Source organism: Platichthys flesus, chromosome 5, assembly GCF_949316205.1.
Source record: "Platichthys flesus chromosome 5, fPlaFle2.1, whole genome shotgun sequence".
Lineage (NCBI taxonomy): Eukaryota > Metazoa > Chordata > Actinopteri > Pleuronectiformes > Pleuronectidae > Platichthys > Platichthys flesus.
Genome location: NC_084949.1, coordinates 16,203,756 through 16,231,094, shown reverse-complemented (window position 1 = coordinate 16,231,094; position 27,339 = coordinate 16,203,756). Strand labels below are relative to the sequence as shown.

Below are 27,339 nucleotides of genomic sequence, written 5' to 3'. Positions count from 1 at the left end.
TCATCTGCACATCACAATATGTCCTTATTTTTATAAATAAAATCATCCTGCGCCACTGCGCTTTACTACTACACTCTACTTTTTAACACTCAGGTGAATCAATGTAAATCTTTTAGTTCATTCTATTGTGTTTTAAAGATATTTTTTATTCTCTTATCTACCTCATTCTGACCTGCCCGCTGCTGTAACAACTGCCTTTCCTCAGTCAGTGGATCAGTATTATCATATCTTATTTTATTTATCTATATATATTTATTTCGGAAGTGTTGTAATATTAATCACTGAATTAAATATGTTAGCATTTCACAGAATAAACCATTTTCACACATGATCGCCTGTCCAAAAACTAAATATCCTGCTGAGGCCATCATTGTGTCTTCTACGTTTCGTTGATGGTGGAGCGACAACAACAACAATCATAACAAATCAACTGCAAGTGCAAAACTTTACATTTTTCCCCAAACTGATGGCCCAATTAAGTATAAGCTTTCAAACACTAGTTGGAAGCAATTATGAAGTTCGATACTAGTATTATTATTTGTTGAAAGTATTTTATTTATTTAATTAATTAATTATTTGTTGATTACAAGAATGGCAAAGATACAAGACCATATTTTACATTATTGTGAAATACCTGAATCAAAATAAAAGAGAACAAACAATTTCCTATTATATTTATATATTTGTGTATTTACCCGTGTTGGGCATCAGTGCTTAACTGTTAGGGACATATTTCTGAACCAGATCCAACTGGAGAGACGAGACAGAACAAAAAACAGCTTTCAGTGTTGATACGAACAAAGGTCAACAGCTGAGTGAAACATTGACATCCTACTTAGGTGGACAATAATGTATCAAATACACAAGCTGTCTCATTTACCATTTGTGTGTATATGTAGGTGTGTGTTTGTGTGTGTGTTTGTGTGTGGGATTGTTCTTTTCATGTTTGTGTATCTTTGATTTTGAAATAACCTTAAATTTCAGGACAAAGATCTTTGTACTCAGCCATTCTGGGACAAAACCTTCTGACCTCAGACTTTAGAGACACCCTCCCTCTCATCATATTGGTCAGAGACACACACCCAGGGACCACCCCTCCACTGAACTGGAGCCAAAATCAAGCTCATGCACACAACGGACGCCAAACTCCAAAGTAGCACTTCGATCTCTGCAACATTTGCCAGCAGATTATTTCCTACCGGCAATGTGGTGCAGTCGCATGGCTCTGCGTGGGCTCCAGCGGATTACTCCACTGGCTCTACCAAGCAACATGCAGAGAGAGATGTCCAGCCTGTCTCGGGTATACATCACCAGACAGATCCCACCCGAGGGACTGAAGATCCTGCGTGAATCTGGACAGTGAGTGTCCTGTTACATCACTTAAACTCTATGTCTTGTAATGAATTCACTGCTGTACCTCATTTAACTGTTTGAGTTTGAACGTCTACTTGGTAAAGTTCATCATTTACTCTGAGTAAACAGAATTGCTAACATGTGCCCCAAGGTTGGGCTGATAAGACATGTAACCGGAGGGGTATTCCCCTTCAACACAGCTCACTTTACCTTTATGTCCCAGTATTTCTGTGAGGGCCTGCATTATATATGATAAATGTTGTAAATCAAGGGCTTTAAATGAAGAATCCCTTATACTTGTGTATAGTATCTATATTTTTCTGCACCACTATTGACCAATGAACTTTCTTTGTGAAGGTCCCTGCTCTTCACCTGCTCATATGCAGGTGGACTGGACAAGTTACTGTGTTTTAATGTCCTTGACGGTATCAGAAGGACACAGTTGCATCAGTCAGACCGATTTGAAGCTCCTGAGACACTTTTTGGCATACATGTCATGGCTTCTATTTTCCCAGGGTGCAGTTCCAGCTGTGGGACTCAGATGACATCCCTGTGCCCAGACAGGAGCTGCTTGAGAAGGTCAAAGGTGCTGATGCCCTGCTGTGCGTGCTGACCGAGAAGATTGATGCAGAATTGTTGGAAGCCGCAGGTCAGAGGACAGTCCATGAACCGGTTAAAAGACCTTCATGCAATGTACAGTGGTTAATTTATACATGTGTTTCTCTGTGTGATGCATATTTGCAGGTCCAAACCTGAAAGTCATTAGTACTATGTCAGTGGGTTTTGACCATCTCTCTCTGGAGGAGCTGAAGAAAAGGTGATCGATTAACACACATCCATTAAGAAGTGTTGATTTGTGTGTAGACTTGTGTTTCTGACCTACATCTCAATTAAAAAGTGACAAAACCAAAGAAAAGTACCATTGTTTCCAGGTCCCAAAAGATTATTGAAATGTCTGTGTATCTCTCCAGAGGAATCCGTGTAGGCTATACTCCTGATGTTCTGACAGATTCTGTTGCTGAACTGACTGTGGCTCTGCTGCTCACGACCTCCAGGAGGCTCATAGAGGCCACGCATGAAGCCAAGACGTAATGTTAATACACACACACACAATGACAAACCTGTCCACGCAAACCTTCATAGATTTTTTTTTAAAAACACAACCCTCCTTTCTCTCTCTCACTTGTGTCAGAGGTGGCTGGGGCACGTGGAGAACCCTGTGGCTGTGTGGACATGAGTTGGCCAACAGCACTGTGGGTATTCTTGGCCTGGGGAGGATCGGTGAGCACAGTGTCTAACACAGGGTACACAGGCTTATCCAAACAAAACTGCAGTTCTTTCAGTCTCAGACGTCTTCCACTGTGCATTTGTGCTCAAAGGTGTCGCCATCGCTGAGCGCCTGGCGCCTTTCAAAGTGAAGAAGTTCATTTACACGGACGTGGTCCCCAGGCCTGAGCTGGCCAGTATGATCAATGCAGAGTATGGTAAGGACCAGATTGATGATGTCAGCATTTTCTTTTTCTCACAGAAGGAATTTTGACGTGTCACAGTAGAAGGTATTATTCAACAGTCCGGCAACACTCAACCAGATTGCTCACACTTGTAGATATCAGTTCCATAAATGTGCCTGAATTTTTTAATTTGGACCCATATAATATTTTCATGGAAATTGGAAAAATTTAAGAAAGTGATAATAATTCCAAACCCACGTCAAAATTTGATGGGTTCTTTCGTAGCCCATTTTCAAAACTTAACCTCCATGTGGGAGGTAGTGATCCAATAAACAAAGACTGCTCCATGATATTTTGTGTCATGTGACATCTCAAGCCTCTGTTTTGGTCGTAGTCTCCTTCGATGAGCTGGCGAAGCAGTCCGACTTTCTGTCCGTGTGTTGCGCTTTGACGCCGGAAACAAAAGAGATCTGCAACAAGAACCTCTTCTCCAAGATGAAGAGTACTTCCATCTTCATCAACACCAGCAGGTAAAACTGTTGCCTGTGAATGAGGAGAGTCCACTGAGAGCTGAACCTGTGTTTTAAGCACGCTCTCTGCTGTTTCAGAGGTGGGGTAGTGAACCAGGACGACCTGTATGAGGCGCTGTCCACCGGGCAGATTGCAGGAGCTGGTTTAGATGTCACTGTCCCTGAGCCCCTTCCCATCAGCCACCCTCTTTTTACTCTTAAAAACTGCGGTGAGTCCATCACACAGTTTCATCTCTTTAATATCCCACTTGGACAGTTTTACTCTGTATCATTAACGCTCACTTCCAATAAGTAATCTTTTTTTTAAATCCTCTCTTCCCACAGTGATTCTTCCACATATTGCCAGTGCCTCCTACTCCACCCGTAATGCCATGTCTGCTCTGGCGGCAAACAACCTCCTCCTCGGTCTTCGGGGTGAGCCGATGATCAAAGAGCTCAAGCTGTGAGAAGACGGTGGTTCCACTCTGAGAACCTGCTGAGTGATGGACCATTACTTCCACCTACCTAGTTATTTTAAAAAGGGAAATAAAACCAGTATATTTGACCAGTTTTAACAGTGTGCTTGTTTCCTTTGACACAACACTTATAGGATCTCTGCAGGCACGTGCACAGACATTTTGGGGGGCAGGTGCTCAAACCAAAAAAAGGGCACCCATCGCCACAATTGTTTATGAAAAATTCAAAATAATAATAATAAATAAATAAAAAACACAGTAGGATATTATCAACTTATATATATATTTTTTTTAACAAACTAACTCAAATTATCAATTTGAATAAATAAATGAATAACAGGCAAAAACAGACAAAACAAGGCCATATTGAATAACCAAATAATATGTTGATGTTAGGGTTAGTGATGTGATGGGCTCCTCTGGACCAGGTAGGGTGACTGATTCTCCCTCATCTGTTTTACTAGTTGATGGCCTGATCCAAGATAAAAGAGAGCTCCTACCCTGAGCTGCTTGCTGCAGTTCCCTGTCCTTCTGCTTTTGGAGTCTCTCTTTTCTTGGCATTATGCTGCAAATTTTGTAAATGAGATAAATCAATGTTGTGCATGATTATCAAGAGTGACTTACATAATCTCTATGAAGCTGACAACACAGTAAACACAATTTTTTTACTGTTTTCTGACAGAGTTGAAGCATAAGCAGCATTACACTAGTAATATACCACAATTTACCTCACTAGACTGTCATGTAGCTCAACTTAAGAACTTCCTTTCATTTCAATAATTACGAGGGTTACAAAACTAGTGAACCTGTCTGATTTGTAGAACAGTAAAACTGCCTTTAAATGATCTGTCTGCCTGCCTGCCTGCCGGCCTGTCTGTCTGTCTGTCTGTCTGCCTGCCTGCCTGTCTGTCTGTTTGTCTGCCTGTCTGTCTGTATCTCTCTCCCTCTCTCTCTTCATTCAACATGACACATGTCAGTAAACGGCTGGACAAGGCTTTGAAATCACAGGGTTTTTGTTTATTTTTTAGGAAACGTCGGACCAGTTGCGACGTTATGTTTTCAGCGGCGCTAATGTTGTGGTTCATTTATCACCAAACCACGTCGGGGGATTGCACAAACACCGTCGTTACCTGTTTGTCTGATCTTGCGGGCATTGTTGTGCAAGTTCACACCTCGCATGAACTAGTTCATAGTTCAGTTCATTTCATAGTTTTAAGGTGGAAAGTGAGAATGAAAGACTTAACTTGTTAAAGAAACCCTTATCCATCACTACCCCTTGCCTTTACTGTCGGAATCTTTATCAGACAGTGTTTAAAATTCCCTCTCTGCATTCTCTTGTCATCTGTATATGAGACCGAGAGCTGTTGTGTTGCAGGTATGGCCTGCCCCTTTAAGGAAAGTTTGTAGTGTGTGACGTAGTGCACCTGGGTATTATGGGAAAAGACGCTAAAGGCCAATGTATGCTTCTCCGTTTTGACGGACACAGACAGATGCCAGTGTTGCTCCTGCTGTATAACCAAGAAATGAAGTGGCCGCATTCCAAGTAAAGAAACATCTCCTCCTCCTTCTTCACGGAGCGGTCCGGACGGCTGGTTACCGGCCAGACAGCGAGCCCAGATAACCAGTGAAAGGGGTGGCTCCTGGTACAGGCGACATAGGAGACTGATTTATCATGACGTGACACATGCAATGTAAAACAATCATTAACGTCACACCATCATCGTCTAACCCCGGGGACGCACCGGAGGTAGAAGCGCTGTGAAAAGTGGTCCGTCTCCTTTTTTTGTCCATGTTAAATACTTGGGTTGTTCACACCGGCAGCGTAGTGCCGGGAAGAACCGGGAAGCGCCGTGGCCACACAGATAAACACATAATCTACTGTGGGGGGTGGCAGCTACGGGCTTGCGTAGGTCAGTCACCTGTGAAGACCAGCATGATTTACCCCTGAACCAGCGCGGAGAAATTATGATGTTAAATTCAATTTTTTTTTAAACTGCGCGCGCACATCCTGCGCAGAAACCCATTGCGCACGTCCTGCGCTGCGCAGTTCTTTTTTCTTTTAATAAAATGTTTTCCTGTTTTTATATTTAATTAATTTGAATTTACATAGTTAGATATTTAGCAATTAATAGGAGAAATCCTGCCAAATTTAAGAGCTCAGCATATTGCCAGCTAGATGATGGGAAGAGTGGGATTTGTACCCAGGTCTCTATTGTTGGAGAGCAAAGCCTTGCCGACTAGGTCACACAGACTGATGATTATTGTGAGGAATTAAGCAAAATAATATCATTGACAAATTATCACTTAAACTACAGAGAAAATATTTTCGACTTTACTACATATATTTGACAGCCTTACTTAAAAGTTACTTTTATATTTTTGGCTTTTAGATACTGGATGATTTAACATACTTTAAAAACCTATTGTTAGAGAATAACCCAGTACTTTTCCAACCTTGTCTTCAGACGCCTTACAAGAATCAGTCTGCTGTGATGTTCTGAGGCTGTTCCCTGCTGGCTGCTTGGTTCCTCTGCTGCTCTAGCTTGGTTTGTGCGGCTTGTGATTAACCAAAGTTGTCCATAAAAGAAAGTTTTTAATATCCTTCAAGGGCAAATTGATGTACAAACAGCAATCATCAATTGATGACAGAGAGAGTAAGAAGGGCACTTTTCTCATCCAGGGCTAAAGGGCCAGTGCTTGAGCACCACTGGGGGTCTATTTGTGCACGTGCCTCGATCTCTGTCCTATTTCATAAAAATGTCACCAGATACAAAATTATTTTCATCTTTTTTTAATTCAATCTATACAACGACTGAACATACTATACAATCTTCATAGCCTTCAAACATTTAGTCCACTCATGGTTACACAACGTTAGGTGTACAGGAATAAAAACAGATATCCTTCAGATTTGGCATATCAACAAAAGCCCAGCTTTTCAAGATAAGAGCGCGTAAGGCAGTGACTTTCTTAATCAATTTAAGTTTGGCATATTCATACAGGGGTAAAATAGTCAGTGCATTTTTCAGAGATTCACATCAACAGCTTTGGAAGAGCAGCATTTGAATTCCTAATAGGCCACTGTGAGAGAGATGGAAGCCATTTGGGAGGAATTTTCCTTCACCTCATAATTTGGTCAAATCACAGCCTGATCTTTCCACCATGACAGAGGAGGCAACAGCGACATTACTCCACAGTGAAGAGGTTTACAGGGCAGGTTACCTTTTATTTACTTTTTTTACAGGGAGAACATCTGAAGAGGCAGTCTCTTCTATTTGTCTATTTAAGATTATGCTTTAAAATCTGTCATTTTCTACAGGCTAACAGTGCAATGACTTTACAGTGCAGTGGGGAAAGCAAATGAAATTCAAAGACCACGTGAATCTCTCCGACAGTGAAGGAGACATGATATAGCAAGCAATCAGGTATATAAAAACCCATATTTGAAGTTATCTTTTCTTTTCAGTTCAGTAAAACAGAACTTTACAACACTGCATGGACATTCAATTACCAGAGAAGCTGCTCTTATTTACATCCTGCTTGAAGTCAGACATTCTCAGTTAAATTTAAAATCTTTAGTATGATGTTATTTTCTATAAGCTAAACTAAAATTAGGTTTCCTCCTAAGGATGTGTGGTATTTTTGAATCTTAAAAAATAAAATTCAACAATAGTTGAGAAAACTTACAGTACCAATCATGTTAAAGGTCACAATTAAGTATATTTGGGTAGAGAAAACTCATTTTACATTTTCATTTATGTAAAAAATGATTGTGTAAAAATATTTTTTTTCTAAATTATCCCCATGGTGAATATTCAATGATGCTCAAGATATTTGCACAAATGTAATATTTGTATGGCTAAGAGGAGCCAAACTTCACTCCAATCCAACATAAAGGTGAAGTAACGGAGCAGGTAGAGTTGGATAATTGCAATACGGTAATACTTTTCAAATGTTTAACATTCTAGTAGACATGTTAGTTATAAAAGAGCATGATTTTTCTAAGTGCTTTAGTAACAGATGCAACATTAGATGTAAAAAGAGACATTTATAAAGCACTGATAAAGTACAGTAGCAAATTATACACAACGTTGAGTAGTTCATGAGTTGTTTTGTCTTATCTCCAAGAGCAAAATTATGAATCCAACCACAATATGCTATATTTACATTTCCAAAGCACTTTTTCCGCACATGCTGAACATCTTTATCATGTAAACAGTATACTCAAGTGTGACACACACACACACACACACACACACACACACACACACACACACACACACACACACACACACACACACACACACACACACACACACACACACACACACACACACACACACACACACACACACACACACACACACACACACACACACACACACACACACACACACACAGACAGACAGAAAATTGGACAGTCACTGAATGCGTTTGACCACAGCTGACTTTTTCTTCGTGTCATTAGCAGTCAGGAACCAATACGAAAAACTATTAGTAAGCAGTTTTGCTAATCTTGACACAAAATAAGGTGCATGTACATTCTTCTGTGAAGTTGTTATCTCAGTATTATCGTAGCATTATGATACAATATCATATTATGCATTTCTCCAAATTAGACCGGAATGCCCAGTAAACACAGAACTGATCCTGCTGCTAATGCAAAGATGCTGCAAGTTCAATTATAATATTTTTTTACTTCCTTAACCAAAAGGGATGTCAATGTTAATAGCTTGAGCTGTAAACCGAGGAAAGATGTGAACAGATAAATGTAAAGGTCCCATTGCTCCACAAATTGGACCTGACAATCCACAGGTACATATTTATCAAAGTAATACATTTACTCTTGTCGTCACGTAAAGTGTGAAGTCCCTGTTACTTCATACTGAATTATTTGCCAGCTACCGAACAAAATTTGGTTAGCTGTTAACAATATTAACTCAGGTGGTTCAAAATGCAGCTGCTTTAAAATGTTGAATTGTTTTCTGTTGTTGTTCTTATCCGGTTCTCTAACTCTATCTACCTTTCGCACTTTGAGTAGACGAAAGGAAGACCCTTCTAAGTAAATGCAGGAATTATATCTTGCACCAAAACAGACTCTGAACCAGTTAGTTCAAAGTCATGTCTGTCATTTTACAGAACAAGGAATTAATATGCACAGTTGGGACCACTCAGCAGTGTGATGCAGCTGCTTCTGATCTACAAACACTCAGACAAGGACGATTTTTTTTAAAACACCAAACCGCCAACAGTGTGGCTGCTTTACAGCCTGAACTGGTCTACATCATATAGTACGAAGTCCATTTGCTTTTTGTTAATCATATAGGAGATAATACAATGTACATCAATGGTACTGTGAGTCAATAGCAATACATACATGTCCTGCATCCCTACACTCTTCCATCCGATTAAATGTCTTTACAGATACTTTTTACAGACTTGATATTATTGGTTTCTCCGAAATAAAAAAAAGATGATAACATTATCATTCCCGTCTTTGGTCTGTGATCAGGACTGGTTAGTTTAAACATTACAGCTGATCTGACTTGTCCCTCACATCTTCAGAAAAATTTTGACTTGACATTTTTAGGGGGTTTTATATTTTGTCTCCAAATCCTATATCAGGCCGTTGGACATGTTGCTGTTCTGCCAGCGCAGACAGGTGGTCTTGGAATGCTTGTATAGGTGGGAGGACTGGCTGAAGCGCTTCCCACACTTGAGGCAGGCGTAGGGTTTCTCCCCTGTGTGGACACGGATGTGTTTCTTGCAGTCAGTCAGGGTTAGGAAGGTTTTGCAACAGATTTTACAGGCGTATTTCCGAGCTCCCTCGACCACCAGGACATTGTGCTCTGACAGAGCTTTCTTGCACTTAGACAGGACGTCAGCTGAAGCACGGGTGAGCTGAGGGGGGAGGGAGGTGGGCCTGCCACTGTTCATGTCATACCCACCGCTCTCGTTGAGAAGCAGGGGACTTGCCAGACTTGAGGAGGAAGAGGCAGAATCCTGAAGAACACCGCCTACACCTTCTTCTCCACCTATACCGGCCAACATTTTGGGGGCAATACGCCTGTATCCTGGATAACCCAGAGAAACATTGGCGGCTCCTCCGGCTCCTCGTGAGGGTCGCCCTAGAGAGTGAAGCCCAAGACTGGAGCGCTGGAAGTCCAAACCAAAGGGCTCAAACCCTCCATGCCCTCCACTCATATTTCCCCCACCTCCTCTGGGGTTCCCCATACTGTCGTGCAGGGGACGGAGGAACAGAGAATCATGCTGCAAGTTGTCTCCAAAGCTGTTGCGACTCTCACCACTGAGTGGGGACTGCAGAAGACAGGAAGAAGCAGAGCCAGGTGGTCTGGCAGCTTCCTGTCTCATCAGGAAGTGATGTGCTACTGCATCCCCAGTTGTGGTGTTGGGCAGTTCATCTTCTCCTGTAACCAACCCTGCAACACCACTTCCATAATCCTTTGGGCTAAGGAAGCTAGAAATACTGAAACCAGGTTTGCTATTTGATCCGTTATTACATCCAAAACCTCCGGCGCCTTTTCCCATGTGGCATTTGATGAGAAGCTGGGAGCTGGGCTGCAGCAGAGAGTCTGAGCTGGGTCGGGGTTCTGAGGTGAAGCTGCGGTCGCTGCTCTCTGGGCTCAGCTCCACCTTCTCCTCCTCCTCTGGACATCCAGGCTCGGCCGGGTCGCTGCCCTCAGCCTGCGATGTCACGTCACTGATTTCATCCGTCGGCTCAGGCGAGCTTAGCGGCTCTCGTTTAACCACCACCTGTGGGAAGCACAAGTCCAGATTTAGGCAGATTGCAGATTGCGATTTTCTGATGTTTTAGGGTTATTTTAATCGAAAGGAGCCGAAAAGAACAGCAGCTTATTTAGAGCAGAGTGATTTGGAGGTGCAAATGAGTTAAATGATTTTGTGATGGTCAGTATCAAAACACACATACAAGCAGATTCATACATTTAAAAAAAAAAAAGGTGAAGAATGCTGTATTTAATATAAATATGGTTATTACAATAACAGTAATTTAGATGTGTACATTGTGAAAAAAATCAAAGTCAACTGCAAGTTTTCAAAAACAAGAAACCACAGTTTTACCTTCTGTTCTTGTTCTTCAGCCTCCTCTTCCTCGGTCCCTGATTTAATCTTCACAGCTAACCTGTTGTCCTGGTGGTCGTGGTCATCCATATCCTCCTCCTTGCTCACTCCTCCCTGCATTCTCCCCAAGTCCTCCCCCCCACAGTGTCCACTGTCTGACTGGCTGGGCATCTGAGGATCATCTTGGGAGACCCCTACGTGGCCAGCACCTAATTTTGACTCGTCCCCCATCTTGTGGGAGTCCGGGGACAGGAGTGCTCCTTCCTCTCGCTCTGCGTTCATCCCTTCTTCTCCCAACAAACCGGGGTTAGGGGCTGAGCTGCGTTGCCTCTGCCTTGGTCTCTCTTCTGACAGGTTCAGTGCAGTGGAGGGCTTGCGTTTGTGAAAGCGCCGGATTGGGAAAGAGGCTCTCTGTCCCACCTCTCTATTGCCAACTATATTTCCCATCCCATCCTCGTCTATCCCCCCCAAAGCAGAGCTCACCAAGCTGAGTCCGAGCTGCTGCAACAGGAAGGAGCGCTGCAACTTTGATGTGGCAGCATTTGTTGCAAGGTTAGCATCAGCTGCTAGATTAGGTTTCACTGCTAAATCTGCCTGTTGCTGCTGCTGCTGCTGCTGCTGCTGCTGCTGCCTGCGCCTCTGCTGGTCCTGCTGAGGGTGGTGATGCGTGGGTCTGTCGGATGACGGGGACATAGGCAGCGTACGTGTTGTCAGGTAGTGTTTACAGGCTTTCACTACATTGTTGAGGTGCAGGTGTGAGGCAGCGAGGAGGATATCCATGACGTTGCTCTCCCCCAGCATCAGTGTGGACGTGTACATCATGTCCACCAGAGCAGCGAAAGCTTCAGCCGTCACCACCTGCAATCACACAAATATCCTTGTTGGTGCTATTTGAACAGTGAAAAAACTGAATTTAATATGTCAAATCTGTCCATGTTTTTTACTTGATTACACTCTTCAGCAACTCCTATACGGTCATCATTATTAATGATTACGATTATACGACATTGCTACTGCCTTTGACAAGGTTTTCACGATCCTGACCTCGCTGTCCAGCTGAATCATATTCATGCTCGAATCTCCCTCTGCAACAGTGAACAGGGCTCTGAAGTGAGTGCTGCAGGCCGCCAGCACGGAGCGGTGGGCTTTAAAGTGTCGGCTCCCCACGACGATGACAGAATCGCATAGCTGGCCGTGGACACGCTGGTAGTTCAGCTGCTGGAAGAGCTGTTCAAAGTGGCCTGGGAAATCCATGGCCCTTCATACATAAATAAAAAAAGAGTATAAAAAAACAGTTGATTAGTCCACATCAACACAGCATTGAAAAAAACAAGTTTTTGCTAAGAGTCCTTTAATGGGTTGTCTGATGTAAAGGACAAAAGAGGAGGTTGTGTTTTACATCCTGTCTGTTTTTTTGTTTGTTTGTTTGTTTGTTTGTAAGCAAGATTCCCCAAAACATCTGAACGAATATCCAGGAAACCTGGTGGAGGGATGCAGTTTGGGTCTGGGAAGACCAAAAGGCATTTTTTAACATTTTCCCAGTGAATAATATATAGATCTTGATGAATAAAAGTCATTGAAGGAATTGTGTACAAATTGGCGAGGCTTGACTGAATTGAATGGGACTAATGGGCCAGGGAGGAAGGTTTATGCATTACCGACTGCTACTCAATTTGTAATTTGGACATCCTTTACTGTTAAAGACAAAACAAGCAGCTTCGGGCTCTGGGAAATTGTGATTGATGTTTTTTTCATACAATTTATTGACTACACTTTTAATGCTAATCCACAGAATATGTGACAGCAAAGATAGCATTAGCCGCTGCCTGAGGAGATGGAGGCCTGGGATGAGACTGTCAGGGGGACAGAGTGCATGGGAGTGATGATGGGGTAAGAGTGAAGGTCAACACAGATGAAGATGCTCTCATTAGCTAGGTTTGTTAGAGGAGGGGCTGATGTGAGGATGTCAAACCAGTCAAAGCCTGTAGCTGTGGGACAAAGCAGTAATCTGAGGGGGAACAAAAATATCAGTGGGGTTATTAATCCATAATATAAAAGGGATAAATTCTATCTATCATTCTATCTATCTATCTAGTGGGATTATAAACCATACTGTAAAGGGACAAATTATATCTATCCTTCTATCTTTCTATCTATCTATATATCTATCTAGTGGGGTTATTAATCCATACTGTAAAGGGACAAACTGTTAAGAAACACTGTATAATTCACAGTAGCTAGTTTACATTGAATATATTGAGTTTACAACAACAAGTCTGGACTAGCTGTACCACAGGAGCAGTTAGCCACTGTAGCTGAACGAGCAAACACAAGGTGACAATATGGAGCTGCTGACGTCTAACGTTACCTTGAATTATCCCGAGAGCGTCGGTCCCGGGAGGCAGAAGAAGAAGAGAACAGGCCGCGAGCAGAGACACCGAGGAGGCTGAAGTTATCTGGCTGCACACCAGCAAATAGCTCTGTTAGCTACAACGCTAGCATTAGCTTGCGGTTAGCCCTGGCTGCGCCGCTTCCCTGTGTACAATCTGCTGTTTGTGTCTTCAGATGTAAACTAGCTAACATGTCAGGCTGATACCACGGTCTGTGTAGCGGTCACACGCCATGCCACCCCCAACCCCCTTCGGCGATCCAGTGTGCGATGTGTCTGGATGTGAGCTGCCGGGGATGTGTCCTCTCCGCGACCGCTTGTCTCAAGCATCTGTCGGTGTCCTCCCCCGGGGACAGTCGTGCATAATATCAACCGTGAGGGAGGCGGACGCGGGCTGTAAAGCGATCTCTGCAGGGAGACAATGTTTCACTTTATTAATTCTCCCATCAGTCACTGTGCAGACGGCCTGTACCTTCCAGACTCACAAGGTGGCGCTGTTTCCCCAACAGAGCCACTTCCTCAGCCTTCTACCGTCTTAGAGCAAAGTCTGTCTGTCTGTCTGTCTATCTGTCTATCTGTCTATCTGCCAACCAATCAATCAACCTGTCTGTCTATCTGTCCATCCATTTATTTGAATTGTAACGATTGCCATTAACTATTGACTACGGGGATATGGTCATATCGGGGGATTAGCTCAGATGGTAGAGCGCTCGCTTAGCATGCGAGAAGTAGCGGGATCGATGCCCGCATCCTCCAGTCCTTTTCAACATGGATGCCAGGATTCTCTGCAATTTTTACAGGTGCACCACAGAGAGCCCCCTGACTGGCAGCTGCACCGCCCTGACCCGTAAGGTTTTACAGAGGGTGGTGAAGTCTGCCCAGCGCATCACCAGGACGGAGCTACCATCCATGGAGGACCTCTACACCCAGCGGTGTAGGAAGTAGATCAACCAGATATTCAGAGATATTAAGGTTGTGCATTTGACAAATAAAATCTTGAATCTGAATCTTGAATCTTATAAAACATGCAGAGTCAGAGTATTCAGGATTTCTTCATAATATAGCGCTCTTATATTACTTATTTCTAAAGTGGTACTTGATCAATTTGCCTGTGAACCCCCCTCTTCCTCAGCCCAGGTAGTTTTCAGCCACACTTCTCTGGTTGTTCATTTCGGAGATTCAAAGCAGCATTTTCTTGTCATCTATCTCAATGCATCTGCGTCGCTCTCCATTTTTTCTGGCCTGAAAAGGTCAGCGACACTGTCACTCTCACATCTGTCTCTCTTTCTCTCACCCTCCTCACCCCATCAGACCCATGCCCAGTTTTATTTATCATGTTTCAAAATGATCAGAGGGTGGCGTGAGGCTCAGAGCTGTGGGGTGAAGTTACTCTTTATATATAAATATAAATTGATTGCACAGAACTATTTTATGTAGAAAAAGTTTCCTTTTTGTCCATTTTTATTTTAAATAAAAGATGTGCTGTTTTTAAAAACTTGATTTCCAATATATTGTATTTATTTTCAGACTCTTAAATTCACATGCCTGATGGAGAACTACACTGTCAAGCTCGGTGAAGGCGGAAGTAGCAGGGAGTGAACCCTCTCGTCACACATGACAACAAACATGGCGGCCTCCTGCTCGTTAGTGTGTTGTAAAGAGGAAAGAGAAGGCGACAAAGCTGTTATGGGTGCGTTGTTCCCTCTTTTTGCTTGTTCAGACATTTTAACATTATAATTCAAATTGTAAAAACGCCGGTAAACGTCGGGTCATTCGTATTTCTCAAGTATAAACGCTTGTTTGTATCGTACACGTGGGGGCTAGCGGCAGCGGGGCTAGTTGTTTAGTTTAGTGAAATCCAGGTGACACGCGCAATGGGTCAGGAAAAATACTTTAAAACAGGACACACTGATTAATACAATGTTTTTAACATCACAGCATTATGTTAGTTACTGCTTCATTGACGTATTTTATTGTGGTTCATAATAAACATGGTTTTGATTGTGTGCAGTAGCTGTTGACAGGCTCCTCTCTGTGTGTCTTTTTTATTAATATTATTATCTATATTACAGTCCGGTTTTCAAACGGCAGCATCAGGAATGCAGACAAACTGGATTTCTCCATGTACAAGAGCGTAGATGAGAACAACCCCAGGAAGAGAAGCAGACGGATACTGGTGAGGAAGATGCAGAACCAGTGTTATCCTCAGACAGATGTGTTCACACTCTACCTTATGTTTAGGATAATCCTCTGGTTAAGAAAAAATAACATAGTACCTGCTTGCTTCTTAGAGTATTGCCAGTAAAAGTACTTGCAGAGTGTTGCTTATTTCCTAATGTAGCAGTCTTCCACGTCATTCCAGCGGAGGAGGCGGGTCTGATGTTCCTTGCCTGCTCTGATTGGATCAAATCTCTTTTTGCTATTGATCACATACAAATAGCAAATGAGTAGAAAGTACAGATATTTGCTGATACATGCAGTGAAAACTTTCTCAATTACAGTAATGAAGTGAACGTACTTTGTTGCATGCTACCAGTGGCTGTGGAGGCATTGGTATAGTTGTTTCTTGTGTGTGTATATATATATATATATATATATGTCTATTATGTTTTGTGTTTTGAGTGTGACTTATAACACAGTGTTGCTTACATCTTCCTCTGTGTAGGTTGCTGAATCAGAGAGACTGTCCTATGTTGGTAATAATTTTGGAACGGGGTCACTGAAATGCAACAACCTTTGCAAGTATGTGAATGCAACACATTTTCAGAAACTAGGACCAACACCATAACCACTGTGAACAGGATTAACAGTTGTGTGTTTGGTGTCTGTTTAGATATTATGTCGGCGTGCTGAACAAACAGACCATGCAAATGGAGGTGCACAATGCTCAGCTCTTCAACATGCAGCCTGTCATACCAGGTAATGAAAACAACCAGCAACACGTGTTGATTATTAAACTGAATATAACATTTAAATACAATTTTATATATATGTATTGATATAAAAAAATATCCTACTTCTTAATATTTGTATCCTCTCAAAAATCCTAATAGGTCTACATAAACAAAATTAATGATGATAGGCAAATATTTGATGCTGAAATTTTGTCAGTGTAAATGTTCTACATCTACAATGCATTTTTTTCCCCAGGAGAGACGGACACTGAAAAATCCCAGGACGCGACTCTGACCTACAGAGAAAAGGTAACAGGATGTGTTCTACTCCTCTCAGACCACGACTAGAGCAAGAATCCACTTGGCAATAATGTATTCTGTTGCATCCCATTTTCTCTGCAGGTTGAGTCTTTGATTTCAACGTTTGGCACCAACAAACAAAAGAAAGCTCTGAACTCCCGCAGGCTGAATCAGGTGGGCAGCGACACACTGCACCAAGCTGTGGCTAAAGCTGCCAGCAATGTGATCGACCAGAAGGGCCTGGAAGGTAAGTTCAACCGTCAGGAAAACACAATGATAACCTGAAATCTCTGGCTGTTTAAGTCTCTGTTGTCGTCCCTGTGCTCTCAAATCTTGAGTTTTTTTCTGATACTTATTTTATTCATTTTCTTGTCTCTTTCCTCAGCTCTACAACAGGAAGTTGCTGAGACAGAGTCCCAAGGAGACCTGGCTCTCCACCTGCCTCCCTGCGATGCAAACGCAGACAACCCTGAGGACGTCTACCTACTGGACGATCGTATCCTTCATTGGCTCCTGGTTTGTGTATGACCAAAGGATGTAGGAACTGTAGATTATAAAACAGAAAATGTGTTGCCTTTTCACAATGACAGCTGGATTTGTTTGGGTTAGACTGCGGCTTAGGCTAAAAAATGTTGTCCAAACCTGTCAAAACCTGTCCAGGCCTGAGAGAAAATCTGTTTCATATTTAGTGTCTGAACCAGACCCAAGCCCAATGTTTTACCTGATTACAGGCTTGTGTTTGTAAACAATCATTTACATAACCCAACCAACGTGACAGAACCTGACCCGAATATAACTTCATAATCAACCCACACTTTGGGTCTTGGTCCTTAATCACCAACCACAGTCCTGTCTCCTGTTGAGTTTGAATCTTTGGAGATGGCCGGTTCCAAGTTGGCAGAACTCAGCCCTGAGGAGCTGCAGAAGATGACGGAGGGCGGAGGGTAGAGTAACAATTAGCTAACACGGACACATGTTATGAAGCTGCACGTGTTTCCTTTGCATTCTAACGTTTGTTTGTTTGAAGGAGCCTGTGTGTTGTGAAGCACCTCGAGAACATGCCGACTGAAGATGAAGCCAGAGACAAGGTGGCACGAGGCGCCTTTTACCTCTCAATGCTGCTCAAACTGGCCCGGCAGAAGAACGTCACCCGCAAGTGTGAGTAACGCTCTTAGCCTCCGTCACAAAGTATTTGTTGTCCTGAGCACCGTCTTCTGGGAATAACACTAACTGATTTATATTTATTTGTGCAGTTGGGCAGGAGGAAGGCTGCCCGCGCATCATTCAAAACAAGCTGCTCAGAACATTCACTGTGGAGACCTTCAACAATGGCAGGTAGGATGATGTAACACCTTGGTAATTTAGTCATTTCATAATCACAGTGTGTCTGGAATTTGTTTTGGTTGGATTAAATTAGAAATGTAGTAGTAAAAAATCTGTGTCAAAATTCAGCCTGCCAAGAACAAAGTGGCTGCAAAGGTGTCAGTAATTTACACCACTTTATATTTCTGGAAATATTTGTTTATCAATAAAGTGAAGTGGAGACATTTTCCTGAAATATCGCTACTGGCCCTCTGGTAACTTCTGAGTTCTTCATATGTGAAATCAAATATCCTGACCTAATTCTCTGGACTTTTTTTCAGACTTCATGTTCATGAGAATTTGTAAAGCCATATGACACCCTCTATCCTTAGACCCTTAATGTGGATGAAAAAGAGGAATCCATTATAAGCAAGTTATTATAAGGTGTACAGAGGACTAGTTAATGTATATCATTTCATATATAATTCATTGTGGCACACATTTTTGATGTGACTTCTCTGTCTTTAATACAAACACATGACTTTCACCTTTTAGGGTCATGAACGTTGTGTCGACATCTATGCGAGCCAAAATAGCAGCGTACTCTCTGGCCCTGCTGCTGCACATGGGTCACATGACTGCTGACCTCACATTACTGCACCGCGACCTAGGAATCACTGAGGCCAGGTAAGAAAAAAATACCACGTCTGGAACTTGTGTGTGTGTGTGTAATGTTATGTTTTAAATGTGTGAAGTATTGTCTGGTTATAGACTTCACATGTACTCATTTAATGTTAGTGGTTAGACACTGAAGGACGATTATTGACCTCCCAATCTTCATATATTATATTCATATATTTCTGTAGGATGATTGAGGTCGCGAAGTCCATGGGACTGACTCTAGTTCGACCGGCCCGGGGGAAGACGGAGGCTGGACTGCAAGGCGAACACAAGCAGGCGGCCCTTGTTGTACCTCTGATCAAATATGATCAGTTCATGGAGCGACGGAAACGCAAGAAAATGCACTGAAGACACTGAGAGGAGAGGACACGGAACCGGATCAAGAGAGAACTGTTTTATTGATGCATTTTGTAGACAAATAAAATGATGAACTCTTGAGTTATACGTGACGTTTTTTCTTAATATTTACTGTTTATGATACAAAAAAAAGCAGCAGAGTATTGAGTTGTAAACAAATTCTAGATGACAGAAACATCTGAGACGGATAAACAGAGGCACATTTTTTCACATATTGCACACTGAACAGAATTGTCCTTCTGTAACTTGCTATTCCCAGGTGAGTCTGTCAAGTTGTGTACTGAACTGAATTCCACCATGAAGTCAAAGCTTAATTTCAAAAACATGGGCATGATACAAAAACAGACTCACCAGGAAATAGAGCAGCTCTATCATTTTTGCATATACACCTTGCACTATGACAACTCCCTCCCCAGCTACAATCACCGAAGAAGTGAAACAAGGCACAACTTTACTTTGTGGGATGGTTGAGGCTTTGGCCCGTTCAGACTTGGTGATAACATCCGTCCTGAGAGATCTGATCACAAGTTGACAGTGATAAGTTTGTCAGTTCACACCTGGCATTAAAACACGTCCTGGATGTGTCTCCTGTGACCACTAGGGATTGGATCACACTTCCCCCGTTCGATATGCAAAATAAGAACACTTAATTTCTGTTTCTGATACCAAATCATTTTGAGTTTACAGATGTGTCCATCACTGTGTCATTGCAAGCGAGGGAGAGGGGTGAGGAGTCAGGATGGGCTGAGAGTATGAATCTATCTAGTATCACCAATTATGTGTTAGACTGTGGATTTTGTGACACTGGCCGTGAATAAATAAACATATGGATACTGATAAAAATACTTTTGAATCATTGCGAAACTAAACTACCACCTCCGAATGTGATTGGATCTCAGGACGCATTTGGTTGTGTTCATTACCTGAACTTAATGGTGACCACTTGTAATTAGATCACTCAGGATGGATGTTAATAGCAGGTCTGAATGGGGGGGTTTAGATTCCTGCTAGGACTTGGATACATGTGCACATCCTAACAAGTAAGTCTCAGAAGCAAAATGACAAAAATACAAAGTCTACAGCGATCCTGTACATGAACTTGAAATCTGAGAACATGATAAAGTTAAAGCTTTAGTATAGAAATGGTTAAGGTATAGTAGGATGTTGACAATGCTTGAATGTCTTGTCCTCCAGCTTCACATTGTGAGTCCACATTTGATGGATGCTCTGGCATTCCATCGTAAAATTACAAAAGTCTGGTTTCAGATGTACAAAATGTTGTGCCACCTTTATGATCCAGGAAGGTGGATGGTCCCTTTAGTGGTTATGTCGGTGCAGCCTCTTTCTTCCAGCTCATTGACCCACCTTAACGATAGAGCATAATTTTGGAGGGTCTTCTCTGAGGAAGTTTAGAGTTCTCCAAATATATGATAACACACCAGTTCAATCATATTAAATAGTAAGTGCTTGCAGGTATTCACAGGATGGAGCAGAACATGCTCCCACTGTGGCAACCACTCTCCACAGTGGCACTGATCCTGGTTGCCATGGATATTCCAAGTCGGGAAGGATACTGGGTTGAGGAGAGGCCAGAGGGGGAGCTGGCCAGTGGCCGAGGTGGAGGGTTTTCCAGCACCCAGGGAGGAGCAGATGTACAGCTACAAAACGAAAAAGACAAAAGTAACAGATGTGTTTTATATTCCCCAAACACAAGGATGTATAACCTGCATAAAACACGTCAGCTGAGTTCATGTTAATGTGGTAAACTAACATGCAATTATTTACTGAATATATTAAACATAATTTATATGGAGCCACGTCCATGCCCTCCTGACAAGCTTTAAGTCCAATACCCATTATTCTACAGCTACTAACTCCTGAGGGAAATGCATTAAGTAAGTGCTCCATTTGTTTACTGGCTGAAAAGATGTTATCAGACAACCGTCAGTCAATACATGAACCATAGCAGTTAAGTTGTGAGCCAGACTGTAATTAGCTGAAATGGCTATAAAGCTCTGTAAAACCAAGGTTTACTGGATTTTAGGGAGATCATTCTCTGCAAGGTCACAGATACAAGTATCTGTTCTACAGGCGCAGTGTTTTCTCATTGTCGTCTGATAGATTGTTACATGGATTCTAGTTGCTGTAAGTATGTGGAGATAAGGAAAGGGAGAAAAAGAAAGGGTTGTTAAAGCTTCTGATGCCATTTAAATCTCCGGCCCTATTGTCTGGTTACCTGTTATTGTGTCTTAGAATATTGTTGTTCCGTAACACACAGCCGTCTGTGCCAGGATCCATGTGGAGGAGTGCTTTCTTGTTTCCAGGATGGCCCTGGAACAGGAGATTGTCATGCACGACACCTTTTACTGGTCCCATCACAGCGATGCCACAGCCCTGTGCTGGTTGGACTCTGTTACGCAGTACCTGAAGATACAAATCATTTAAAAAAAAAAAAACATGCATATAAATGATGTGTTAACATAACAGTAAGTATCTACTATGTGCAATGTTGTACAAGTGCATTTGAAATAAGTTATAACAAGCCTCTCTCCATGTCTTACTGCAACTCACCTTGATGTCAGCACAGTCCGACACCTGGATCCCATATCCACGGTTTCCAATCACATCATTCTCTGCAATCTGCCCGTTGCCACTGAAACTGATGCCGTGGCCATTGTTTTCATAGATGCCATTACCCCGAAGTTCCACTCGGCAGTCTTTCTCCACCGTAACACCAGCTCGACCATTTTCAAGGATGCAGTTGGTGACCAGCCGGGTCAGCTGACTGCTCTGCAGCACAGCGATTCCAGTGCCACGGTTACTGTTTACAAGGTTAGCGAAAACATTCAGGGCCTCGCTGCTCTTCACATACAGACCGACGGCTACAGAGTAAAAAGCAGAAAGATGGAGACAACATAAGAGCTGGGGAGTGAGTGGCTATTTGTATCTGACGTATCAGTGGGCTTTATTACCTCCATTGTAGCTCATGCAGTTGCCCTCCACCAGCGCTACACTGGTGGAGCGACGGGCAGAGTGACGCTCATCCTCGCTTTCCAGATCGCTCTCCCACGCAAACAATTCCCCCTCTTCGTTGAGGTTCTCCTGCACTTCTCTTCCTTCTGCTTCGACTCCTCTCCTTTCCCCGCTGACTCCGTCTCCACCGATCCCTTCCTGGCCCGGCCAGTTTCCCTCCCGGGCCTCGATGTTGTCCGGGTCTTTCCTGCAGAACACGGCCAGCCCATACATACAGTTGTGGGTGATGTGGTTTCCCAGGAGTTGCGGGAGGCTGGACGACATAACCCACACACCACAGCCTTTGTTACCTGAAGGAACAAGAGGAAGAGGGGAAATGAAACACCTTGTGATTGCTGAAATAAAACACAGGATGCTGCCACTATCAGGCTGAAAGTACCCACAGTAGACGTGGTTTCCCTCAATTAGTCCGCGTCCTCTCTCTCCCACCACCACGCCGTCTGAGAAGCCGTAGCAGATGTAGTTGTTCCTCAGGATTGGGTCACCCCCTCTTCGGATGTCTACACCCCCCCACTGGTTTTCTTTGATCACATTATCTGGAAATAAAATAAGAATCAGAACATTAATTACCCCATGTAGTGTACTTCCTGTGAATGGCAAAGCAGTGGATGAAAAAGAAGAAACTATTTGGCAGATAGCTGATTTGATATGTGAATTAGGACTGCCCACACCTGTTATTATTCCTCTGCCATTCTCATTTATAGCAATCCCAGCTGCCTGGCCCTGGAAGATGTGATTCCCACTAAGAGAGACAGAGAGAAGAGGAAAACATTGAATAAAGTTCAGAACGAGTCTCATTTCAAGAAAGACCTGAGGGGATATCATGGATTGAATTAATTAACAGTTAAGTTATTTTAACTGAGGTTTTCCAGTTGAGTAGCTGGTTTATTTCTCCTGCAGAGAATATAGAGAATGACTTAAAACACTATAATGCAGGGTTAAGTATAGCATCACACTCTAATAGTGCTTGTAGAATGACTATCCCTTCTACCCCTATTCACAATCTCCTGCTGTGTTCTTTATATCTGAATTTTTTTTTAATCTGATGAATTTGCAAAAAACAACAAACAAATACATTTAGTCTTTACCGAAAACAAAAACCTCTCTACGCTGGAAAGACAAGGACAGCACAGTCCAGCACAAGTTACAGCAGTTGTTTTTAGAGCCCCACACACCTGACCACAGGATTCCCACTGAAGAGAATATACACGCCCGCTTCCTTGTTGTTATAGATCCAATTGCTCCGAATTGAACCTTTTCCCTTGCCAAGGACAACAACCCCAGAACGCAAACCACTGTGTATTCTGTTGCACTGTAGAATGAAAGACAAAATGAAACGGTAAAAATAGAGAACACCATCAAACTAAGAACACCTACATTTACATTTATTCAAATTCAAGCTTCTATACGTTACATATTATTATCTTTTTGTAAATTTCAATGTCTTTTATAATGGACCTATCTTCTTTTCCTCATACAGTAAGTGGTTTTACAAATAAGGGATGCACTCTGTGATTGGGACCTCAAAAGGAGCCCATGAATCCTATATTCATCTAGGGTAGGATTATGTCATCGAATGTGGATATTGTCGGAATGTTTAAAACTATGGAATTGAATATACAGTGGTGCGGTAGTTACCAGAATTATGGGGTTCGCCCCTTTCCGGATGTCCAGCCCCGCCTCTCCATTCGAGTGGATGTCGTTTTCGGCGATGAGGCCCTGAGCCGAGAGACGCAAGAAGACACCGGACGCACGGCACTCACACACCTCGTTTCTCAGCATCACTATCTGAAGTAGTAGAGCGAGAGAGAGAGAGAGAGAAGTGGCTCAAGTGTCAGTTTGAATTGGAAGCTGCCACTTAATTACTTATGATCTGGGGCTACTTCCTTAACTTGATACATTTCTCAAATGGCATGATGCAGATTAAAGGGGCCTGAACATGGGAAATCTAAATGTGAGTAAAATTCAATTAAGTCTAAAACAAGGTTGTTATGATTTTATTTACTGTGGAGTTCTGGATGCAGCGGACAGCGTAGTTGAGCCCACGGAAAACATTCCCTTCCAGCCGAGCTTGTCCGTAATTAGACAGATGCACACCACCCTTCCCCTCCCTGAAGAGGCAGCGTCTGAGGATGCAGCCGAGGGTGGACGACACCAGCATCTGAGCTTCTGGGTCCCTGTCCAGTTCCTGCTGAAGGGTGAGGGGCTCTGGGGTCACAGGCAGGGGGTCTGGAGAGGAGGCCAGTGGCAGAGAGCCGTCTGCCCGGGCCTTGAGCAAATTGGATAGTCCATGATTGTCATATGAGATTTTGTAATCCAATGTAAATGGGTTTTTGGTGTCGTTGGTCTTTTCTCCATCTCGGTTTTCCTCCTCTCCCTCGCTGTGCTCGCCATCACTCCAGCCCTCTTCAATCACTGTGCCCTGACACAATGCATCTACCCCAGTCCTCCTCTGCCAGTCCTCCATGTTTACATGCTCCTTTTTGACATTATTACCCGGAGGCTGAGGCCCACCAGCGGAGCCAGCCTGCGGGCCTCTTGATAAGTTACTGTTATTCCCATACATGCCACAAGACGGGAACGTCCTGGCCAGGGCAGCCAAGTGTTTACAAGCCCAGTTCCTCTCGGACAACGGCGGACCTTCCACGGTCACTGAAGCGGTGTCACTTCCTGAGAAGTCGCAGCTGTCCATTAAACTGAGGACGACACCCAGCAGGTGGGCCGAGCTGCCCTGTGAGAAGGAGCAGAAGCGAGCCTGGCAGGTTCCTGGGCCGCGGATTTGCAACTGAGCCCCCTCAAAGTTGCAGTTATCGAGCTGGACGTGACCCCAGGATGTCTAGAGCAGAGCAAGGAGAGAAAGACTTAGAACTGATTTTGTCTGGATACTGCTGGACAGAGCTAAACAGTTAATCCATTAATCAATGAACTGAGATATAATGTGCAACCCCTCTATAAATTGACCCTCATCCCCGGTTCCAGCTTCTTGTGAAACAAGGGACAATTTTTGGTCCGTTTTTTCATTATTTTAGATAAATAGAAAACGCAGTAATGTTGTAATAAGACACTGCAGCAGGGTTTTCTACAGAATTCTTACGATCTATGCTGGTAGCATTTTTGCCCGTATACGAATGTCCCTCTCACGTGCAACAGAGTCTGAGTGACAGGTATACAGATTAAAGAGTGAAGGCACTGTAGCAGGTACGTGCACAATGGCAGCTGAAACTATGAGATCCAACAGTCTGTGGGGACGATGTGGCAGGACAGTTTAGAATAAGGCAGGCAACCACAGTCTAGCTAGTTGAGGGGAAACACTGTTGCTGTTCAAAGAGATCGAGCAGTTACCTTGTAAACCACAGTGGAGAACCAGGGGGGCATGAACACCAGGTTACACAGCCTGGCAGTGGGGCATTGCTGCTCCATACACACCAGGAGGGCCACCTCACCCAGGCGGCCCAGACCCACCAGCTCCACGGGCACCTTCAGCGTCAGCTCCGCCTGCTCCTCGTACACACCGGGGTGGAGAACCACGCGGTCGTATGGCCCCGCTGCCCCGAGGGCCCCGCGCAGGGTTTCAAACTCGCACCCGGGCCCCACATGCCAGACCCGGCGGTCCTTTCGTCGGCGGAAAAAGAGGAGGCAGGTGGAGGACTGGAGCTCCGGGCCGTTCTGAGCCCAGGTGCGGCTGGCCAGGGCGTGCTGCCTCAGGGCCTCCCTCCAGGACGGCGGCTCCAGGTGGGGCTGACTGGGCCAGTTGGGATGGCGGCACTCGGGGCACCGCAGGCACAGCTGCCTCCAGCGGGTGTTGTCCAGGGAGAGGATGAGCTCCCTCCAGGCGCGGCACACCTGGCAGCAGCGGCCCAGGTCGGGGAGCGGCAGGTAGGCCAGGATCACCCGCCACAGCTCCACGGGGAGGCTGCCCACCTCCATGGCAGCGCGCACACCGGCTGGGGAGCAGCGTGACGGCGGGAGAGGCGCGCCTGGAAACAGCCAGTCACAAAGGAAACCGTCACACAAAAACAACAACAATGCACACACACACAACACGTATCTCAACCACAGATAACCGACGCTCGGATGGGCATGCTAACACTCTCACTAGCCAAACGGTACACAACACGGCGGACATGTAACCACACTGTTGTTGTTTACTCTACGTCACTAACCACTCTAAGCACCTCTGCCATGTTGCGGTGAAAGTTGGCTGCGGTTAGCTGGCGAGCTAACACCGAGGGACAATCGTTCATACAAAATAAGAGGGACGCGTCGCCTCCATCAAAATAATAAAAAAAGAGATAAACCTTGTGTTACCTCGAACCGGCTCGTCACAGGCCGACGGATCAGCGCATGTTCAGACGTGCTTCTGCTTCTTCCACGTTACACGTGCGGAGATGGAGACGGTCCCCGGCTGCCTCCGGACTCACAACAACAAGACATGACTGCAGATGCGTTTCGGACGTTTGCTTCCAGTTTACGGCAAAGAAACAGCAAAAATGGAGAAGGCTCGTCCTCACCCCGCCTCTTGGAAGTGGGCGTCTGTACGGTCCCTGCGTATTATCTACAGTCTGTTCAAAATACATCTTCAGTTTGTTTAAAATACATCTTCAGCTTGTTTAAAATACATCTTCAGTTTGTTTATTCAAAACGTCACCTCCAAAAATATCGTTGACGTTGTTTTTAGCTCCTTGTTTGATTTCCATTATTTCTCCTTTTATATATTTCATAAAATGTTCAGGTGCTGTGTCACTACCAAATATTATAATTTTTTATTTTTATATTCCGTGTCTTGAGATTTAGTTGAACATCCATAAAGTATATTTTACAGGTCTTATTTCTAGTAGTTTTATTATAATTATTTCAACAAATAAAAATCAACAAAAGTTCAATCTGAGGCCCGCTTAACGTTAATGGGTGAATTAGTGTTGATTCGGCTGGAATGAATGATTAAATGATCATCTTTATAAAAGATTTATTAAAATCTTTATTTTTTTACTGTCATTCTACAGATACCTGACTCAGGAGTTGTTTGATCCATCTACCAGAACTATAATTTTTATTATGACCTTATTTATTATTGTTTGTTACTATTATTAATTACTGCTGCTATGATCGCTGCTGTTATAATGATGTTACTTTATTGCACAGTCTTCCCTCACTTTTACCGGTTCTGTTCCTGTGTTGCGATGGATTCTAAATCCTGACTGAAAGCTTTCAAACAAACCAGTTCTATCTAAACAATCACACAATCACACAGGATTTTGATTAAAATGAGGGGCATGTTTGATTTGGGTCTATAATTAGCTAAAACCTCTGGATCAAGAGTGGGCTTTCAAAGCAGTGGTTAGGGTTAATCTGATTTAATATAGAACTGTCAATTAAAGGTCAACCGTCCTTCAAAGTGTCGTTGGGGTCTAATGACAGGAGGAGGGTTCAGTGGACTAAACTAGTGAAGTCAGTTCAGAGAGGTCAATTGAAGTAAAGTGGTCCAGATATAAA

General features: G+C 43.5%; 4 protein-coding genes and 1 non-coding gene across 6 annotated transcripts; 3 read left to right on the top strand and 2 right to left on the bottom strand.

The window, feature by feature from the left end:
- The first annotated feature begins 1,121 nt into the window (after window positions 1-1,121).
- grhprb (glyoxylate reductase/hydroxypyruvate reductase b) lies at window positions 1,122-3,883 on the top strand. The gene is made up of 9 exons (XM_062388491.1): window positions 1,122-1,359; window positions 1,869-2,002; window positions 2,098-2,170; window positions 2,325-2,441; window positions 2,546-2,634; window positions 2,733-2,837; window positions 3,199-3,334; window positions 3,413-3,543; window positions 3,659-3,883. The coding sequence occupies exons 1-9, from the start codon at window positions 1,205-1,207 to the stop codon at window positions 3,778-3,780; spliced, it is 1,062 nt and encodes a 353-aa protein (XP_062244475.1). The 5' UTR covers window positions 1,122-1,204; the 3' UTR covers window positions 3,781-3,883.
- Window positions 3,884-6,564: 2,681 nt separating this feature from the next.
- LOC133954348 (zinc finger and BTB domain-containing protein 5) lies at window positions 6,565-13,723 on the bottom strand. The gene is made up of 4 exons (XM_062388726.1): window positions 13,259-13,723; window positions 11,935-12,148; window positions 10,891-11,748; window positions 6,565-10,563 (listed from the first exon to the last, which is right to left on the bottom strand). The coding sequence occupies exons 2-4, from the start codon at window positions 12,142-12,144 to the stop codon at window positions 9,406-9,408; spliced, it is 2,226 nt and encodes a 741-aa protein (XP_062244710.1). The 5' UTR covers window positions 12,145-12,148; window positions 13,259-13,723; the 3' UTR covers window positions 6,565-9,405.
- Window positions 13,724-13,962: 239 nt separating this feature from the next.
- Window positions 13,963-14,035, top strand: trnaa-agc (transfer RNA alanine (anticodon AGC)). Its single transcript has one exon. It is a non-coding gene; the product is annotated as a tRNA-Ala (tRNA).
- Window positions 14,036-14,828: 793 nt separating this feature from the next.
- On the top strand, window positions 14,829-18,898 carry polr1e (RNA polymerase I subunit E). Of its 2 annotated transcripts, none has more exons than XM_062387864.1 (12): window positions 14,829-14,969; window positions 15,352-15,455; window positions 15,945-16,021; window positions 16,113-16,198; window positions 16,430-16,482; window positions 16,576-16,720; window positions 16,859-16,969; window positions 17,321-17,417; window positions 17,501-17,631; window positions 17,727-17,808; window positions 18,331-18,462; window positions 18,642-18,898. In XM_062387864.1, the coding sequence occupies exons 1-12, from the start codon at window positions 14,894-14,896 to the stop codon at window positions 18,802-18,804; spliced, it is 1,257 nt and encodes a 418-aa protein (XP_062243848.1). In that variant the 5' UTR covers window positions 14,829-14,893; the 3' UTR covers window positions 18,805-18,898. The 2 variants fall into 2 exon arrangements, with proteins under 2 accessions (XP_062243848.1, XP_062243849.1); XM_062387865.1 differs by having other exon boundaries at window positions 14,885-14,969; window positions 16,433-16,482.
- fbxo10 (F-box protein 10) lies at window positions 18,835-26,352 on the bottom strand. The gene is made up of 11 exons (XM_062387863.1): window positions 26,155-26,352; window positions 25,189-25,823; window positions 23,852-24,682; window positions 23,485-23,634; window positions 23,022-23,158; window positions 22,518-22,588; window positions 22,230-22,382; window positions 21,786-22,136; window positions 21,385-21,695; window positions 21,050-21,237; window positions 18,835-20,471 (listed from the first exon to the last, which is right to left on the bottom strand). The coding sequence occupies exons 2-11, from the start codon at window positions 25,771-25,773 to the stop codon at window positions 20,291-20,293; spliced, it is 2,958 nt and encodes a 985-aa protein (XP_062243847.1). The 5' UTR covers window positions 25,774-25,823; window positions 26,155-26,352; the 3' UTR covers window positions 18,835-20,290.
- Window positions 26,353-27,339: the final 987 nt, after the last annotated feature.

What these genes read in the sequence shown, in the direction of transcription:
- fbxo10 (XM_062387863.1), bottom strand. Translation starts at nt 25,773, where the DNA reads ATGGAGGTGGGCAGCCTCCCCGTGGAGCTGTGGCGGGTGATCCTGGCC. An exon ending in AGTGGGAATCCTGTGGTCAG is followed by an intron (nt 22,589 to 23,021) that starts GTGTGTGGGGCT and finishes TGTCTCTCTTAG; the next exon opens with TGGGAATCACATCTTCCAGG. An exon ending in CGGACTGTGCTGACATCAAG is followed by an intron (nt 21,238 to 21,384) that starts GTGAGTTGCAGT and finishes TTGTATCTTCAG; the next exon opens with GTACTGCGTAACAGAGTCCA.
- polr1e (XM_062387864.1), top strand. Translation starts at nt 14,894, where the DNA reads ATGACAACAAACATGGCGGCCTCCTGCTCGTTAGTGTGTTGTAAAGAG. An exon ending in CGACCAGAAGGGCCTGGAAG is followed by an intron (nt 16,721 to 16,858) that starts GTAAGTTCAACC and finishes CTCTTTCCTCAG; the next exon opens with CTCTACAACAGGAAGTTGCT. An exon ending in AAGATGACGGAGGGCGGAGG is followed by an intron (nt 17,418 to 17,500) that starts GTAGAGTAACAA and finishes GTTTGTTTGAAG; the next exon opens with GAGCCTGTGTGTTGTGAAGC.
- LOC133954348 (XM_062388726.1), bottom strand. Translation starts at nt 12,144, where the DNA reads ATGGATTTCCCAGGCCACTTTGAACAGCTCTTCCAGCAGCTGAACTAC. An exon ending in TGATTCAGCTGGACAGCGAG is followed by an intron (nt 11,749 to 11,934) that starts GTCAGGATCGTG and finishes GTGTGATTGCAG; the next exon opens with GTGGTGACGGCTGAAGCTTT. An exon ending in CTGAAGAACAAGAACAGAAG is followed by an intron (nt 10,564 to 10,890) that starts GTAAAACTGTGG and finishes TGCTTCCCACAG; the next exon opens with GTGGTGGTTAAACGAGAGCC.
- grhprb (XM_062388491.1), top strand. Translation starts at nt 1,205, where the DNA reads ATGTGGTGCAGTCGCATGGCTCTGCGTGGGCTCCAGCGGATTACTCCA. An exon ending in TATGATCAATGCAGAGTATG is followed by an intron (nt 2,838 to 3,198) that starts GTAAGGACCAGA and finishes TTTTGGTCGTAG; the next exon opens with TCTCCTTCGATGAGCTGGCG. An exon ending in ATCTTCATCAACACCAGCAG is followed by an intron (nt 3,335 to 3,412) that starts GTAAAACTGTTG and finishes CTGCTGTTTCAG; the next exon opens with AGGTGGGGTAGTGAACCAGG.